Source organism: Orycteropus afer, unplaced genomic scaffold, assembly GCF_000298275.1.
Source record: "Orycteropus afer afer isolate SDZICR_OR568_19922 unplaced genomic scaffold, OryAfe1.0 scaffold00061, whole genome shotgun sequence".
Lineage (NCBI taxonomy): Eukaryota > Metazoa > Chordata > Mammalia > Tubulidentata > Orycteropodidae > Orycteropus > Orycteropus afer.
The window spans coordinates 3,794,722-3,810,980 of record NW_006921648.1 but is presented as its reverse complement, the minus strand read 5'-3'; the positions used below and the strand labels follow the sequence as shown (position 1 = coordinate 3,810,980).

The window sequence follows — 16,259 nt, the reverse complement described above, 5'->3', positions numbered from 1 at the left end:
ATGGCGGCTGTGAGTCTGCGGCTCGGCGACTTGGTGTGGTGAGTCCGGGCGGCGGGGGACAGGCGAGAGGCGTGGGGGATCTGGTCTTCTGGGCACGGGGTTCACGGCCAGCCCGGGAGCTACCTTTCTATGCGCTCCAGGCTACGGAGAACCGGGAAGACGAGGTACCAGTGCTGGAAGCGACGCCGGCGGAAGGGGTAGCCTGGCCCCGGGGGACTGAGGCCGAGGGTGGCCGCTGGGGGCCCGGCTCTGAGCCCCGAGGCCACCCGGAAGAGGGCTTCCCTGAGGCTTGGACGCCTGCGGCCACCGTGATGTGGGAGCCTCTGGCGCCTCGCGGCTTCCGCGGCCACCAGGTGCCCGGTGTCTTGCTGTGGTTCCCGGAAAGCCGAGTAGCCCGCGGGGCAGCTCGCCGGGGCAGGCCCGTCAAAACCTGCGTTGGGATGGAACCGACTTGTACGGGCGGCTCGGCTAGTGCTGTCGAAACCGGAGTGCTGGCGCTGCCGCGTGAAGACATGGAGGGGGCACTTCTCCTTTACAACCGAAGGAGGGGCAGTGACCAGTGCTTTCTTGGGTGCCTCTTGGTCTGCTTCTGTGTCTCAGACAACCGCTCAGACCAAGACGGACTGTTGCCGCCTCCCTCGAGCTCTGTAGCTTGTTTCCCGATCCGGAGGAAGGCTTCTCTTAGCGTTCGTCAAACCAGACTGGTCTCCTAGTGACTTAAAACAGACTTTGTAGAGGGAAATAAGTCTGTGTTTACCGAGGAACCTGCCCCCCACCGCGGTCACTGGGAGGCCCTGGACTAGTGCTCTCGATGGTTTTGTTTTCTGTACGTTTTGTCACCCGAAGAGTGCTCCTACCTTATGTACACACGTGTACAATTTTCCGTTCCATGTCTGAGGGTTTGGGGCCCTCCCGGGCTGGGCCTTGGAATACAGATGAAGAACCCGTGGCCGGTTTTTGTTACGGCACTAGGGTGCAAGTGAGAATTGCAGGTTGATGGGTTGAAGGAGGTGGACTGGGTTTCCCAGGGCAACTGCTGACTCTGTGTTTTCTCTAGGGGGAAACTCGGCCGGTATCCTCCTTGGCCCGGAAAGGTGAGCGTGTATCTTGCTACTAAGGGAAGTCATCCAGAGCTGGGTTTGGGGAAGTAGGGATGAATGACTGAATGTGCTTAGCATTAACTGAGTAAAACTCAGCCCGTTTAAATAGCACTCATTCAATTTTTCTTTTTTCTCTCTAGTATCAGCTCATTTACAAGAGACGTTTTAAAACCAGATCTTTTCACCTGCAGCAAACACTTGTTTCTCGAATCAGCAGTCTTCCTTTTTTTGTACCCAGGAAATCAATTCTAACTTGAATTGAGCTTTATGTTTATATCAAACTTTAAAAAGGGGGGGAGGAGGAGATACTTATCCAGGAAGAGAGAAGTCTAAATGTAGGTTAGTAAAAAGTCAGAATATTTTTGTCCCAACTAAGTTTAAATCTTCTCTCCATTTTACCATATGTGCTGCTCCACAGCATCTTTGCAAAAGTTGGCATTCTGGATTCTGCACGAGGCGGTCCATCACAGCTTTCCAAATGTTCAGTTTTTCTATTCTTGCTTGGAGCCCAGTAAATGTCCTTAGACTGTCTCTTTGGAATGTGGCATCTTCAGTGCCTCTCTTGTCCTTCCTTTTCAAGGAATGTCGCTTTCCTCATTAACTCCTCCTGCACAAGAAGCATTTGTGTGTGTGTGTGTGTGTGCGTGTGTGTGTGATTTGGGTGGAAGTTTACAGAGCAAACTCACTTTCCATACACAGCTCACATACACTTTGTATCAAAACATTGACTACAATTTCCCACAATGCAACAGTTCCTCTCTCCCACTTCCTCCCCATACTTACCTCTTCCCTGTGTCCTTCCCTCCATGCACTCCTGACCCTCGAGCTGTCTCCCTGTGCATAGCCCTTCTATTCTCCCAAGATTGTTCTCTCCAAGGAGTATACCTACCTAATGTAAATACTCACTTTATATACCTGTCTTTTGTTTGGCTGGGCTGGAAGTCTCAGGAGTGGGTTATATACCAGACCTGAAGGGCAGCTAGGGGCAATAGTCTCAGTGGTTCCGTCAGGCTCTGTCAGACCAGCAAACCTGGTCCCTTTTTTTTTTTTTTTTAAATGATTTTGAATTTTGTTCCACATTGTTCTCCCACTCTATCCAGGATCTCCTACATAGATCCCCCACCAAGTGGTTGACAGTGGTAGCTGGGCACCATCTAATTCTTCTGGTCTCATAGTCATATAGGCTACGATTTGCATGGTGTACCAGTCACTTGGACTGATTGTTTCCATGAATCTTTGTTTTTCTTCATTCTTCTTTGCTCTAGATGAGGAGAGACCCATCTTTGCATCTATACATGGCCACTTGCAAGCTTTTAAGATCCCAGTTGCTACTCACCAAAGTAGGATGTGGAACAACGTTTTATGTAGTATGTTATGCCAGTTGAGCTTGATGACCCCTGCGACTGTGGTCCCAAGCCCACAGGTCCTACTACTCTCTCCCTCTGGATAGCTGGCTGTGGCCAAGAAGTGACTACAACCTTGTCCTTTGTCACCTCTACTACATACCTGGGAATTCTTACAGAACATACCAATACACTTGTAGAAACATTGTCTGCCAGCCCCACACATGGTGATGGGCACATTCCCCCCTGCATAGACATACCTAATAGTTCAGCCTGTATACCCATCTGTCTACCCATATACCCATGTTTGCCTACAAGAAGCATTTTTAAGAGTGTCCTTGACATTTCTTCAGTGATAGCTATCAGACAGGGTCACGTTAGGGGTGAAATGATGTTGATCTTGGTTTGAGCTACTTTTAAAATGCAGCCATTGCAGTCAGTGGGATATCGTGCCAAGTCTTTGGCCACATCTTAGATACAGGGAGCTTCTAGAATATTTTAACATCTTCACACATCTCAGACAAGTGTCAGATTTGGACAGATACTGGGCCCTGAGTTCTTTTCTTAAACACATTCCTCTTGTTTTCTTTTCTTTTTCTTACCAACTTAGAGTAGTGAAAAATTACTTTCTAGTGGACTACAGTGTTTTCCATCAAACCTTTTCTCCTTTTTATTCCCCAGATTGTTAATCCACCCAAAGACTTGAAGAAACCACGTGGAAAGAAATGCTTCTTTGTGAAGTTCTTTGGAACAGAAGATCAGTGAGTAGTGTTTACCAAGAGTTTTGCTTTGCCTTTTTTGGGAAGTTACACTGCATCTGAGCTGCTTTGAGAATATTCTAGTGATCCTAGTTTAGTCTTCATATAGTCTGTAAGTAGAGTATATCATGCTGGTTTCATACTAAAGCTGCTGTTCTTATTGCAGAAGTTGCCCTGGACAACTGTCCTAGGGCCAGTGAGGTGAATACTGGGGTCTTTACTTTTCTAAGTGTGCTAACTACATTCAGAGAGTTTCTGGTACCTCTCTTTACCCACCTCAGTAGGCAGTACCTGTTATAAGAGCCGTGTTTGGTTTTCTTTTGATGGCTATACATCATTGTGCTTTGTGCATCAGGTATACTGTGAAAACTCAAGTTTGATTTATCTTAATACAAGTAATTATTTAATTCTGTTTTTGTTTGTAAAACTAGGTGATTTGCTCTAACATTGTAGCAGTAAAGTTTGTTAGCCAGGTCTGTCTTAGGGTTGAGGAAACCAGGAGCATTTATTTGAGATTCTTTGACTGGACTCTACACGGCTATGTAAAAAGTCACAGTGAGGAGAAGACCGTGAATAACTTAGTTTCTGAAGATTTGCTTCACTTTCTCATCACTGCATCAAGTTTGATTACCAGGGTCTTGCTAGATGGGTTGGTCTCCTTAAGTATTCTATTTCTATTAATAAGTCTTACAGAGGAATATAGCTTTGAGTTTGGAAAATGTCTCTGACTTTTCTGATAAGTCTAATACTTACCTGTTGCCATCAAGTCAATTCTGACTCATAGCAACTTTTCAGGACACAGTGGAACTGCCCCCATAGATAAATCTATATGGAAGCAGACTGCCTCATCATTCTCCCACAGAGTAACTGGTATGTTCAAACCACCAGCCTTTCAGTTAGCAGCCTAGTGCTTAATCACTTTGTCCTCAGAGCTCCTTAATCTGATACTAGGTGGTTAATATGCTTTCCTAGAAAGCAATATATAAGGGTATATGTGAGAATCCCTTATAAATAGTATTCTTCACTTCTTCAGGAGTTTTACATTGGAGTCCTTTTTCAGGTTTAGTTTTTCATAGTATGTCTGCTTTTACTGTAACATAGATACACTGATATACCCAGACACAATTCTTTGTCACAAGCTAACTTAGCAGACTTATGGTAGCAATGTTTTAAGGGAGTCACAAGCCCACAGCTGTGAGAGCCAGAGCCATTCCAGAAGAAAGACTATTCTTAAAATGATATGAATTTCATAGGAACGATCATCCTGATGCATAAAAACAAGCATTGGTTCATCCACAGTCTGCATTGATTCACACAGAAGCTACCATTAAAGCGAATGTTATGGTCCCCATCTTCCAGGAGCTCAGTTAGATAGACAAGACATAAACATTTAAGACGAGGTGACATGCAGACTGAGTGATGCAGGTAACTTTTGTTGTTGAGAATGTACCCAGCAGAACATACACGAATTCAGCAATTTGTACATGTACAATTCATCGACATTGATTACATTCTTCAAGTTGTTCAACCATTCTCATCCTCTTTTTTTGAGTTGTGCCTCAGAACTTTATCCTATCCAATCTGTTAAGTTCCTGGTGTAAGTTTGATTTAATACAGATTTTAAAAGACCACAGTGTGTTCAAGGCAGATGTTTATTATTATTTAAGCTAGATTATTGGTTTTAAGAAGATTTCAAGGAATATTTTTAGTTTAAGGTGTAAAGATTATTTCAGGACAGTAGTTTCGGAGCATTTATCTGGCTTACGTGGCTCTAGAAAATCTGGATTCCATGAGAAATTGAAATTCTGTTCTGTATTTTACCCTTTTTGATCAGGATTCTTCTCTGGAATCTTTGAGCAAAATTTTCAGTAATAATCGCTAAGCATCATCCAGTTTTTCAGATCTCAAGGCAAAGGAGGCAATTGTTCATGGAGGCAGTTAGCCACACATTGAATTTCTTCCTGTTATTCCTGACTTCTCTTCTTCTGTTGTTCCAGGCGTGTAGCTATTAAAGGATTCTGAAAGACAGAGGGATCAGTGAAGAGCAGTGAGGCTAAGGAAGTCTGAATGGAAGCAGTGGGAGTCAAATCAATTTCTGGAGGATGCATAGAATATGGATGCGCAGGAACTACAGGGGAGTTCCAGGCAGTGGGGATGCTGTGAGCAACAGCTGGGCGTTAAGTGCCCTGTTTGGGGCAGGGAGAGGCACCCTGTCTGGAGTGGAAAACTTGTACTTGGGGTAGCAGAAAGTATGGTTGGCCCACATTTGGTTGGCTAAATGAAGAATTACACAGTCTTAAAAATGGGAACTCACAGAAAGGGGAATTGATCAGATTACCAAGGCGTAAAAGCCACCATTTTCTTAAGATAATTGAAAAAAAAAAAAAAAAGCTAGAAGACAAGAGAGTAAACAGTAGTCCCTGTGTATAAGAAATCCTTGACATGTTGTTGTTTTTGTTAGGTGCCGGCGAATCAGTTCCGACTCGTAACGACCCCGTGTACACCATGTACACCAGAATGAAACACTGCCCCGTCTGCACCATCCTCACAATCGTTGCCGTGTTTGAGCCCACTGTTGCAGCCACTGTGTCAGTCCATCTCATTGAGAGTCTTCCTCTTTTTCGCTGACATAGGTGACATGTTGTTGTTGTTGTTGTTATGTACCGTCGAGTTGGATCCGACTCATAGTGACCCCTCCTTGGGTTTCCGAGGCAGTATCACTACGGAAGTAGATTGCCCCATCTTCTTTCCGAGGAGTGGCTGGTGGGTTTGAACCGCCAACCTTCTGGTTAGCAGTCAAGTGCCTTAGGCACTAGGCTACCAGAGCTCCCATAGGTGACATAGGTCACAGAAAATTGGAGTTGCATGAGTTTCCATGCTTAGCCAGGCGAACAGATGAAGCCAACGATAAAAGATGGGCTCTCCAGACACAAAAATGGCCTAATGGTGTGGGTGGCAGTGACGGGCAATGACAGGTTCTCTAACCAACAAACTCGAGAGGTTTCAGAAGCATAGTAGATACAGTGCACCTATTAGAGAGGGTATCTTTAAGCCTGTTAAACTCCCTCAAAAGAGTTGTACATAAAAAGCTTTTTCAAAATGAAGTCACCCCAGAGCTAGCATGTGATCTTTTTGTGAGTAGGCATCTGACTTAGAGAAAGGAAATAGTAAGGATTTCCCTTTGAAGGGAAAGGAGGTCCTCAGGATCATTGTGGAGATATATTTTAATTAGTCTCTTTCTATTATCTGAAGATAAGATCTGCAGTGGCAGGTGGCATCGATGACTAGGGAAAGAGCTCTGGATTCGTTACCAGCCTGGAGGCGTTGAGACACTGCTTCCACCAGCTCTGTGATTTAGGTGGACTGTCTCACCTTTGCAAACCTGTGTTCTTGTCCCCAGATGAAGATGGCCCATCTGTCTCATACTGGGGAAGGAGAGGTAGGATCCCTCCTGTAGACTGGTTCGGTGTGCCAGCTGTTGAGCAAACATGAGATATGAGGGTCTAGAATGGGTTATACGAGAGAGGAGAAAAACGTAAATTTTCACACCAGCAGGTGCCTCCAAGTAAAGAAAGGAATCAGTTAGCCAAGTGTGCTCTTTGACCAGAAAACCTTTGAAGGCAAAACAAGACACGCTGTTCTCTCTTTACAAAAAAAAATGTGTCTGGCCAGGAATTACCTGGATCTCATTTCATGCTTCCAAAAGCATTTGATGGGACTAGTCAAGACCCAGAGAAGGGGACTAAGTCAGACGTAAAACTCTAGTGTAGAAAAACCAAGACACAAATAAGAACACACTCTGGATTCATGAAATGAGGCAAGTCTGCGGGAAGTGAACACAGACTTGTTGGTAAACCCTCCCACATTTCAACGTGGGGCCCTCGAGTGAAAGAAATGGAGCAGGAGTGTGTTAAGGGCAAATATGTGAACCAGGCCTTTAAGAGATGGTGTGGACAGGAAGTGCAAGTGGACTTTTTAGAGATGAGAAGCTGGATTCAGCCTCACCTTTACTATTTGATACAACTCCTGGTACATCCTGGGGTGGGACTCAATGTGTTACTGGACCCTGGCCTGGGTAGATTTGGTCTGAAAGTGTGGCTATTCCTGAATTGCTCAGAAACAGCATTTGAACAGAAGTGTTCAATTTCAGAACTGACATACTGGTAGGAAAAAAACAGAAACCATAAATACAAAAAAAGTGAAAAAGGTAGCTCTTAGACAAGGTATACGGTGACCACACTCTAACAAACTGATTTTTCTCTTTCCCTCTACCAAACCACTTAACACACTGTGATGATGTTCCATCCCACTGTTGGGAAGAAAGGAGCAGCCCTCCTGCAGAGAGGGGGCAGGTCTTAATAAGATAGCTGACTTCTGCTCTCAGAGCCCTGATGGCCGAAACTGAAATGGCCTGTCATTTTAAGAACTGTTTTCATGGAAATGCAGAGAGAAAAATAGCTTGAGCATAGTTTTGACAACTTTCTCAGGTGACTCCATCCAAAGATCAGGTCTCAGGTGCATGAGGGTCCACCTTGGAAAGGTCTGACCACCTGGAATTGCCCATCAGTAGAAACTGAGCTCAGGCCTTCAAGGTTTTGCCAGTACTATGGATGCCAGAAAGGAAGCTCTGATGGTGTAGTGCCTAAGGTATTTGACTGCTAACCAGAAGATCAGTAGTTCAAACCCACTAGCTGCTCCATGGAAGGAAGATGGAGCAATCTACTTCTGTAAAGATTCACCACCTTGGAAACCCAGTGGGGGTTGCTGTGATGAGTTAGAATTGACTTGATGGCAGTGGGTTTGGTTTGGTTTTTTGGTGGATGGCAAGGAGGGTTCATTTCATATGCAAGTGCCAGGAAGCTGCCAGAAACAGACGAGTTGAAACTATCCAAGAGTTTCCATAGCAATCTTCACATCTGATCCTAACAGTCCTTTCAGGAAGGAGATAGGGTAGCTGTTTTGGCTCGTATTTTCTAACAGAAAACTAAGATGCAAAGGATTTAAGGATTTAAGTGGTAAGATGTCCAGGATTCCTGCCAGGGTATTTTTTTACACCAAACCATCTTCCTGATATTAGGTGGGACAGGTCTGGCTAGTTGTCAAGTGTCTGAGACAGTGCTAAAGTATCTCTTCTAGAAAAATCAACTAATAATTAGAACATTGCAGGCTGGGACCATGTCAGCTTCCTTTTCCTTTTCATCTTTTTCATCCCTGAAAGTCAATTTTTGTTTCCTGTCTACACTGCTTCTTAAAAGCTGGTACCTGACTGACCTACTTTCCCTTCACCTGACACCAGGTAATAGTTGAAGACATGAGCCTAGTGGATAGTGAGGGTGACTGGTACAGCAGAGTTCCTGTGCTAGTGTTGGACAGTAGCTGTCCTAGAGAGAATTGAGCATTTCCCTTCGTCCAGCAGCACCTCCTGGCCTACTGCCGATTCCCTTCTGGGTTGATTATTCAGCTCCGATTGCAGGTGTCGGGTAACGGAATTGTAGAAACTGGCATAGAGAGAGGTAGCTGGTCGTGCTGGTGTAAGCAGCGTACTCAAAAACCTTTGGGAATGTGTATCTCTGATATCTCTGAAGAGCATTCATGCTTTGGAGATGGAGTCCTTTCACTCTGTCTTAGCTGCCGGCAGGTCTTTGTTGGTGTTTGTATGGTCATAGCCCCTTGGAATTAACTGAGAAATTCTTCATTCGTTTCCTTTTCTCCCCTCAAGTGCCTGTAGTTCAGAGTAGCTTAGACTTAGACCTATAACCTCACTGACCCTCGACCTCATTTTAAATTAAAAAGCATAGGAATTATTTACCAAGCACTGCTCACCAAACCGGGATGGAGATGCAAACCCTTGTCTGCTTTCCCTGTCCTTGTCCTCACGTTTGGGCTTTGTGCTTGGGTGTTTGCTCTTTTGTTTCTTTCTCGGGAGGAGTTTGTTCACAACGAGAAAGTGCCCGGCGGCTTGTGTGAGGTCTGAGACACATACGCGAAGACATTGAGACTGTTTGTAGACATCTTTAATGTGATGTGTACCTAGTAGGATTTTAACTTAAAGGGAAGCAGATCAGCAACACAGGTGTTTTTGGAATTGTGGGTTTCCTTTTACTCATTTTGAGTGGAGTGAGCAACCTGGTGGGGGTCTTTGCAAATGAAAAGAATTTGTAACAGGTGCATCAGGATACTAGGTTGAGCATACTGCCTTTGCTGTTGTGACAGGGACAGTTACAGTAGCAACCAGGCGGTAGTTCCCTACCTGGAGCAAAGCTATCAACCAGGAAATCAAGGGAGAACCTGGGTAGTGAGAACAGCCTGTACTCAACAGCAGAGACCTTTAGTGCTGATGTGTTTTTTAAAGGTAACATGTTTCTGGAAGGATCCCTGATAGCACAATGGTTAAAGCACTGTGGCCAAGCCAAAGGTTGGTGCGCCAAACCTACCAGCTGCTCTATGAGCACACTAGCAGTCTGCTTCTGTGAAGGTGACAGCTTTAGAAATCCTGTGGGGTCATTAGAAGTCAGAGTCAACTCAAAGGCCATGGGGTTTTACATGTGACAGTTAAAAAAAATGAAACTGTAAACAGTGAAAAGTGTCCATTTGCCCCAGCCCCTGGCCCCAGGCGCCCAGTCAGACTAATTCTTGTGTGTCCCTCCAGAGATCGCCCTATCTTCCTTCCAAGGAGTGGCTGGTGGGTTTTAGGGACTAGTTGTTACCACAGAGGCGAACAGCCCAGCCTCCCAGACATGCCCAATGGTGTCTTCTGCTTGAGGATTAGTTTCTGAGCACCAGCGGTGGGCCAGGCCAGGCTGCTGTGCCTCTGTGGCTGGAGGAGAGTGGTGCATTATTGCAGCTGAAAGACGTGCCCTTTTTAAGAAAGACGGGTTTGCAATACAGCCTTTCAAAGAAAGAGTTTCTGCTCACTTGAGCAAAATGATTTAAGCTTGGCTTGCTTCCAAGAAGTCATCCTCCCTACGGGGGCTCTGAAGGGCCAACATTTTGTTGACTTTTTCTGAGGTGGCCGTTTCTGTTTTCTCTCTGCAGAGTAAGGAGATGAACATTTCTTGTCGTTATCCTCTTGAAATGCTAGTTATAGTGTTGGTTCATTTTGCAAACCATTTCTGTTTTTCAGAGATCGTACTACAGAGGGAAATTTCATTTAATATCTCAAATTCCAGTCTTTCGGGTGAATGGGAGTTTGGGTATACTGTGTCTTCTAAACGCAAACCCACCGCCATCAAGTCAATTCCAACAGAGTAGAACTTAGAATTGCCCCATAGGGTTTCCAAGGCTGTAAGTCTTTACAGAGCAGACTGCCTCATCTTTCTCCCATGAAGGGTCTGGTAGATTCAAACCATAGACCTTTTGGTTAGCAGAGAAATTCTTTAACCACTGCACCACCAGAGCTCCTATTCCTTCTGACAAAGGCAGAAGTTAAGCTGCTTAGAATGCAGAGACAAAGCAGTAGGTATCCCTTTAGCGGGGCTTCCTTCACAGATGCCCTCACCTTTCCGTTCTGAGCCGGAGGTTAATGTGAGCCCACGAGGGTAGAAGCAGGGGTGGTAGAAGCAGGATGGAGAGGAGGGGAATAGTGATTCTTTGAGTCTTTTGCCCCATCTTGGTCTTATAATGGGGATGCATGCACTTCTGGGCTTCTGACCTGAAGCTTTCAAAGGAAGCATCCTGCCCTGCGTGCTGAGCCTTTTGATCCCCACCACTGGTTGTGGGTGTGTGGTCTCAAGCCCCCAGTAAGCGTGCAACTTCTTCTTCTGCAGGCATGTCAGACTCTGCACCTGGTTGTCTCACTTGTGCTTAGAAACACTGTCAACGCATGGAGGGTCACAAGTGTTAAGGTATTGATGCCATTGCCAGAAGATAGTGGGGTCAAAATGGAATTCCATTTTTCTCTCTGTGTGATTGGGCCCATGGCACCATATCATGTCAGGTTTCAAGCTGACCTAGCTGGAGCCCTGTGACGGTGAGGCCAGCGTCTGGGTCCCGTTTGTCATCTTGTTTAGCCTTCGACAGCCTGCTTAGTTCTGGTTTGCTGTCTTGTGCTTACAGGCTGATGGTCCAAGGCCGTTGTGTTGGGACACACCATCATCACGACCATCAGCACAGCACTCAAAAGTGCAGGTTGCTCTTGGTTGTTTGGTAGCATTGTTTCAGGTGCAGAGATTAGCACTGAACTATGATTAGTGAAAAAAGAGCCCTAGTGGCACAGTGGTTAAGGCATTTGGCTACCAACCAGAAAGTTGGCAGTTTAAACCCACCAGCCACTCAGTGGGAGAAAGATGAGGCAGTCTGCTTCTGTAAAGATTTATAGCCTTGGAAATGCCCTGGGGCACTGTAGGGTTGCAATGAGTTGAAATCCACTGGATGGCAGTGAGGGTGGGTTGTTTAGTAAATACTCTCTCACAGCTTTCTCTGAAGAAGAGAACCCTAAGTTGTAGCCCAGCTTATATCCTTGGCCTGACCTTCTTTTACTGAAGGTTGCACTTTGAAACCTGTGAGTAGTACAGAATAAAACATAAATAAATGAACTAATATCTTGCCAAGCCTACAAAACTGTCCCCTTTATACTTGGACTCTGTGAGCTGAAGGTCATTTAGGGAAGCCACAGAAAGCCAGCTGGGTCAGGCTGTGTTAGTCTGGTTAGGAGGGTAGACTAGATAGCCCAGAAGTGATGACTGGGTTTCACTTTCATGTGTTAAACACATTAACACTGGAATTAAAATTTAAATATTGCCGGAGTGTATTCTTCTGCCTTCATCCTCAAGAAGAATCTGGTTTTTGAGGACCCTCTTTTGTACTGCTGCCTTCATTCCAAACCATGTATCCTGTGTTTTGTGTGGTTTAGTAACCACGGATGTAATCATTTATGAACAAATGGAGGTTTGGTGGCTGTGATATCTTACAGCAGCAAATTTTAGAAGATACTGCATTCTTAGGCCTGGTAACATACCTGATTCTGATTGTTGACAGGCAACAAGTGTCTGACAGCACGATCCAAAGGCTTGCCAGGGGCCCACGTGCAGCCATTTGTCCTGTGGTACATGGCTGGTGTCTCCAGTTCTTCGCTGCTCCAGGAAAGTGGCAGGGTACAGGAAGTCACACACCAAAGGCTATGAACTAAAGAATCGAAGAGCCTCCAACGAAATGATTTTTTGGGGGAATGTTCTGATCTGTGTTTGTTGTTGTTCTGCTCCACTTGTTTCAAGAAAGTGCATTTTTAGGCTCACGCGTTTGGAATGGTTGACGGCATGTTTTGAAACATGGCAGGTCTCTTGCAGAATTCAGTTAAACCAGCTGGATACATGCCACCTGTTCAACTGGGACCTTGGGGCCTGTGTCGTGTATGCAGCTTGGATCAGGCCTCTTCTGTTTCTGTTTTCTGCTAGTGCCTGGATCAAAGTGGAGCAGCTAAAGCCCTACCATGCACACAAAGAGGAGATGATCAAGATTAACAAGGGCAAGCGCTTCCAGCAAGCTGTGGATGCCGTGGAGGAGTTCCTAAGAAGAGCCAAGGGGAAAGACCAGGTGAGAGACTCAGCCAACACCAGACTGGTTATTGTGCTATATAGTAGCTTATAGATTAAATGTCACCCCGGCCTGAAACTTTTTTATTATAAAATGTTGTTGGAGAGCAAACTACGTCAGTTCTAAGGAAGTAGCTGGAAGCACCGTGCATGTGGCTAACCGTTCTTGGGTAAAGTGGTGCTCTTAGGGAAGTTGCTTGACCCCAGGGGAAGTCACACACACAGAGATGAGGAGCACAGCCCCTGAAGTAGGCTGCCTGGGTTCAAGTCCCACTTCCTGGCTTTAGGACCTTGGGCGAGTGACTTGATTTTTCTTTATGTGCTTCCCCGGAGGTAAGTGGGGATGACAGCAATGCCTATTTTCCAGGGTGTTCGGAGTCTGTACCTGAAAATTTTCCTAGCAGCACTTGGCACGTGGCAATGGTAGTCGTGGCGGCAGCGGCCTTTGTGGTTATCATTATTATTATTACACTTTCAGGCGTCATCCCACAACTCTGCTGATGACAAGAATCGACGTAATTCCAGTGAGGAAAGAACTAGGCCAAACTCAGGTGATGAGAAGCGCAAACTTAGCCTGTCTGAAGGGAAGGTGAAGAAGACCGTGGGTGAAGGAAAGAAGAGGTTGTCTTCAGGCTCCTCAGAGAGGGGCTCCAAATCCCCTCTGAAAAGAGCCCAAGAGCAGAGTCCCCGGAAGCGGGGTCGGCCCCCAAAGGATGAGAAGGTTTGTTGATTGGTCTCTGTAGCTCTGGGCATAGTGGCTTTCTTTGATAGATGGTAGTGTGGAGTATGCTGCTGGACTTCAGCAAACTGAGTGGACAGACAGTCCAGGGCTCAGTGCTGCCCCAAAGAATCTTGCAGACCAAGGGTGAGGCCCGGCCTGTATGCCCCACATGAGCTAGGAATAATAGGCCTTAAAGCATTGTGGGTTCAAGGCAGGAGAGTGGTGGACCTGAGCCAGAAGGCAAAGGCTGGCACTGGAGGCTCAGCAAGGAAGGATTATGGTCCTCCAGTGATGGAGGACGGAGCCCACCTGCAGCTAAGGTTGGCATGCACGTCCTCGGTACATGGAAGGAGCCCTGGCGGCATAGGGATTAAGCACTTGACCATGAACTAAAAGGTCGGCGATTTGAACCCACCCAGCAGCTCTAGAGGAGAAAGACCTGGTAATCTGCTGCTGTGAAGACTGTAGCCCAGGAAACCCTGTGGGGAAGTTCTGCTCTGTCTTGTAGTGTCACTGTGAGTCGGAATTGACTTAGTGGCACACAGTAACATATAATAGTAACAAAAGTGAGGAGATATAAGTACGCTGTAACTAGATTGTGGAGGGCCTAGGAGGCCTACTTAAGCAGTGTGAGTATCTCAGGATCAGAAGCCTTGATGGCATTTGAGTTGGGTGTTGAGATGCGTCGTGACCCAAATATGTGTTAGGTTTGATTTTTCTTCATGTGTTTCCCCAAAAGCAAGTGGGGATGAGAGCGGTACATGTGTCCCAGGCTGCTGTGAGGATAACAGCTGTCAAATTCTGCTGTCACTAATGGCAGAGAAGAAAGGCTTAACACCAATTCAAAGGCTACAGCCAAGCGTACCGTCTTAAGGGGCTGTTCTAAGGGGGTGATAGCAGATACTGAAAGGGGACATGGGAGGAACATTTCAGAGGAAGAGTTTGTAAGCCTGGGCAACTGGTTACCTAGGGGATGAGTGAGAAAGGAGATGGAGGTGTCCAGGCTCTGGTTCTTTCTTAGAACAGAGGAGTCAGGAGCAGACGTGGAGCTGGTTGATTGGGGCAGGGAGCCGGCCTCTGTGTGATTGGGGCAGGGAGCCAGCCCTGTGGACACGATGAATTTCAGGTGCTGTCTCGATAGCCCAGGAGGCTGGAGGTGATGTCAGCATTGGAAATGTTCAGGGAGCTGAGTGTTAGAAAGGAGAGTTGAGTCCAGGAGACTGGACGATGTTGTCTTAGGGGAGATCCTGGAGGGAGCAGAGCACAGCGTAGGAGAGACTTTGGGCAGCGGATGGAAGGAGCCAGAAGAGCCAGCCAAGTTCAGTAGAGGGGCATAATGCCTCTTGCCTTCTTCCAGAAAAGATACGGGTCAAGGGTCTTAGCAGCCAAGGGCAGCGCGTTTGGAGATGAAGGGGTGGTTGTGTTGAGAGCACAAGGGAAGATCGTCACAGCAGCAGAAAGGGAAGAGAAGCCAGATGGCTGGCAGAGCAGTTGGGTGACGAGGCCGTGGATGAAACCCTAGATGTCACTTTGGGGCTTGCAGATTCAGATGCCAGTGAGGCCGGGCAGGTAACGGGAGTGTGCAAAGCACCTGGGTGTCAGAAGACTCAGAGCTTGAGCTTGAGGTCCCCATGGCCCTGACCTTCCTCTGCCTCGGTGCTGGCAGGCTGGAAAGTTGAGGTTCTAGCCTATGGGGTTCCAGCCAACTGTTGACAGATTGTCTGGTTTTTCTCAAGAGAAGCTGAAAATACAGATTATGTGAAATGTTCCCATTTTAAATGTTAAGAAGCTAATTTAAATTTTAAACACACTTTTTGAACCAAAAAAATTTTTCTGCGTTAAGGGCTGCTACTGCACCCTTGGGTCACAGAAGGCCCTTAGGTTCACCACAGAGCAGCCATCCACTCGATGAAGCGGGATGTACTCAGTGACAGCCCCAGGTGGCTGTACGCGCAGGGAACCACCACCCCAAAGATGGATGATGGGCCTGGAAAAACGGCCAGTTGCCGTGTATAAAGGATTTGTCAGGGAATGTGATTCTCTTCTGATTCAGTCTACAAAAAATGTAGTTTTCTGAGTTTACTTCCTGGGTCCCTGGGGACATCTGGCCTGTCGGGTGTCACTCTTTTCAACCTGGTGTTGCCTGATGTCGTAAGTCTGCATCTCACCAACTCCCTCCATGCTGCTCTGAAAGTGGCAGCTGCTTCTGGGACAAAGGGAAGTGAGGACAGGCTGGCCTAGGCCCTAGGCCCTAAGGGGCAGTCGTGGCTGTGTGGATTGTTGCAGCTGTGTGACCGGGGTGGCCTCTTGGAGCATCAGAAGCAGTAACTGCACCTGCCTCACAGGCTCATTGGGAGCACAGTGACTGCAGCTCACCAAGCATCGGGCCAGTTTTGTGGGTCCGTTGATTCTCAACTGGTAGCACGTATGTGGTGAGACTGAGGCAGCTGTTCACTGCCACCCTGATGGCTGCCACCTGGGCTTGCTGCATGGGCCCCTCAGAAGCTCCCAGTCAAAGGTGGTTTGCCCTGGAGTCTGTGTGACTCACTTGGGGCATAGTCCTCTGTCTGCTTCTGTTGCTCAGAGGTAGTCCTCACCCCAAGAGCTCTGCCTGCTGCTGGCTCTCTGAGGGTCCTGTCTGCACAGGCTTCACATGCAGCCTGACCTGTCACGAGAGGCTGTCAGCAGGAGAGCAACAACTGTAGCTAGTGGTGTGTGCCGGTTCAGATGGATGGCTTAGACACTTCCAGAGAAGCAGGGAATCAGGCTGGGCTCTGGCCTCTGGGTGCATCTTCCAGTCTAATCTA

General features: G+C 46.8%; 1 protein-coding gene across 1 annotated transcript in view; it reads left to right on the top strand.

Moving 5' to 3' along the window:
* The window catches only part of GLYR1 (glyoxylate reductase 1 homolog), a 35,890-nt gene continuing 19,631 nt past the window's right edge, over positions 1 to 16,259 (top strand). The window contains exons 1-5 of the mRNA XM_042780770.1: positions 1 to 38; positions 1,058 to 1,094; positions 3,125 to 3,204; positions 12,594 to 12,732; positions 13,210 to 13,452. Of these exons, the coding sequence (XP_042636704.1) occupies positions 1 to 38; positions 1,058 to 1,094; positions 3,125 to 3,204; positions 12,594 to 12,732; positions 13,210 to 13,452 (537 nt within the window). The remainder of the gene's footprint in view (positions 39 to 1,057; positions 1,095 to 3,124; positions 3,205 to 12,593; positions 12,733 to 13,209; positions 13,453 to 16,259) is intronic.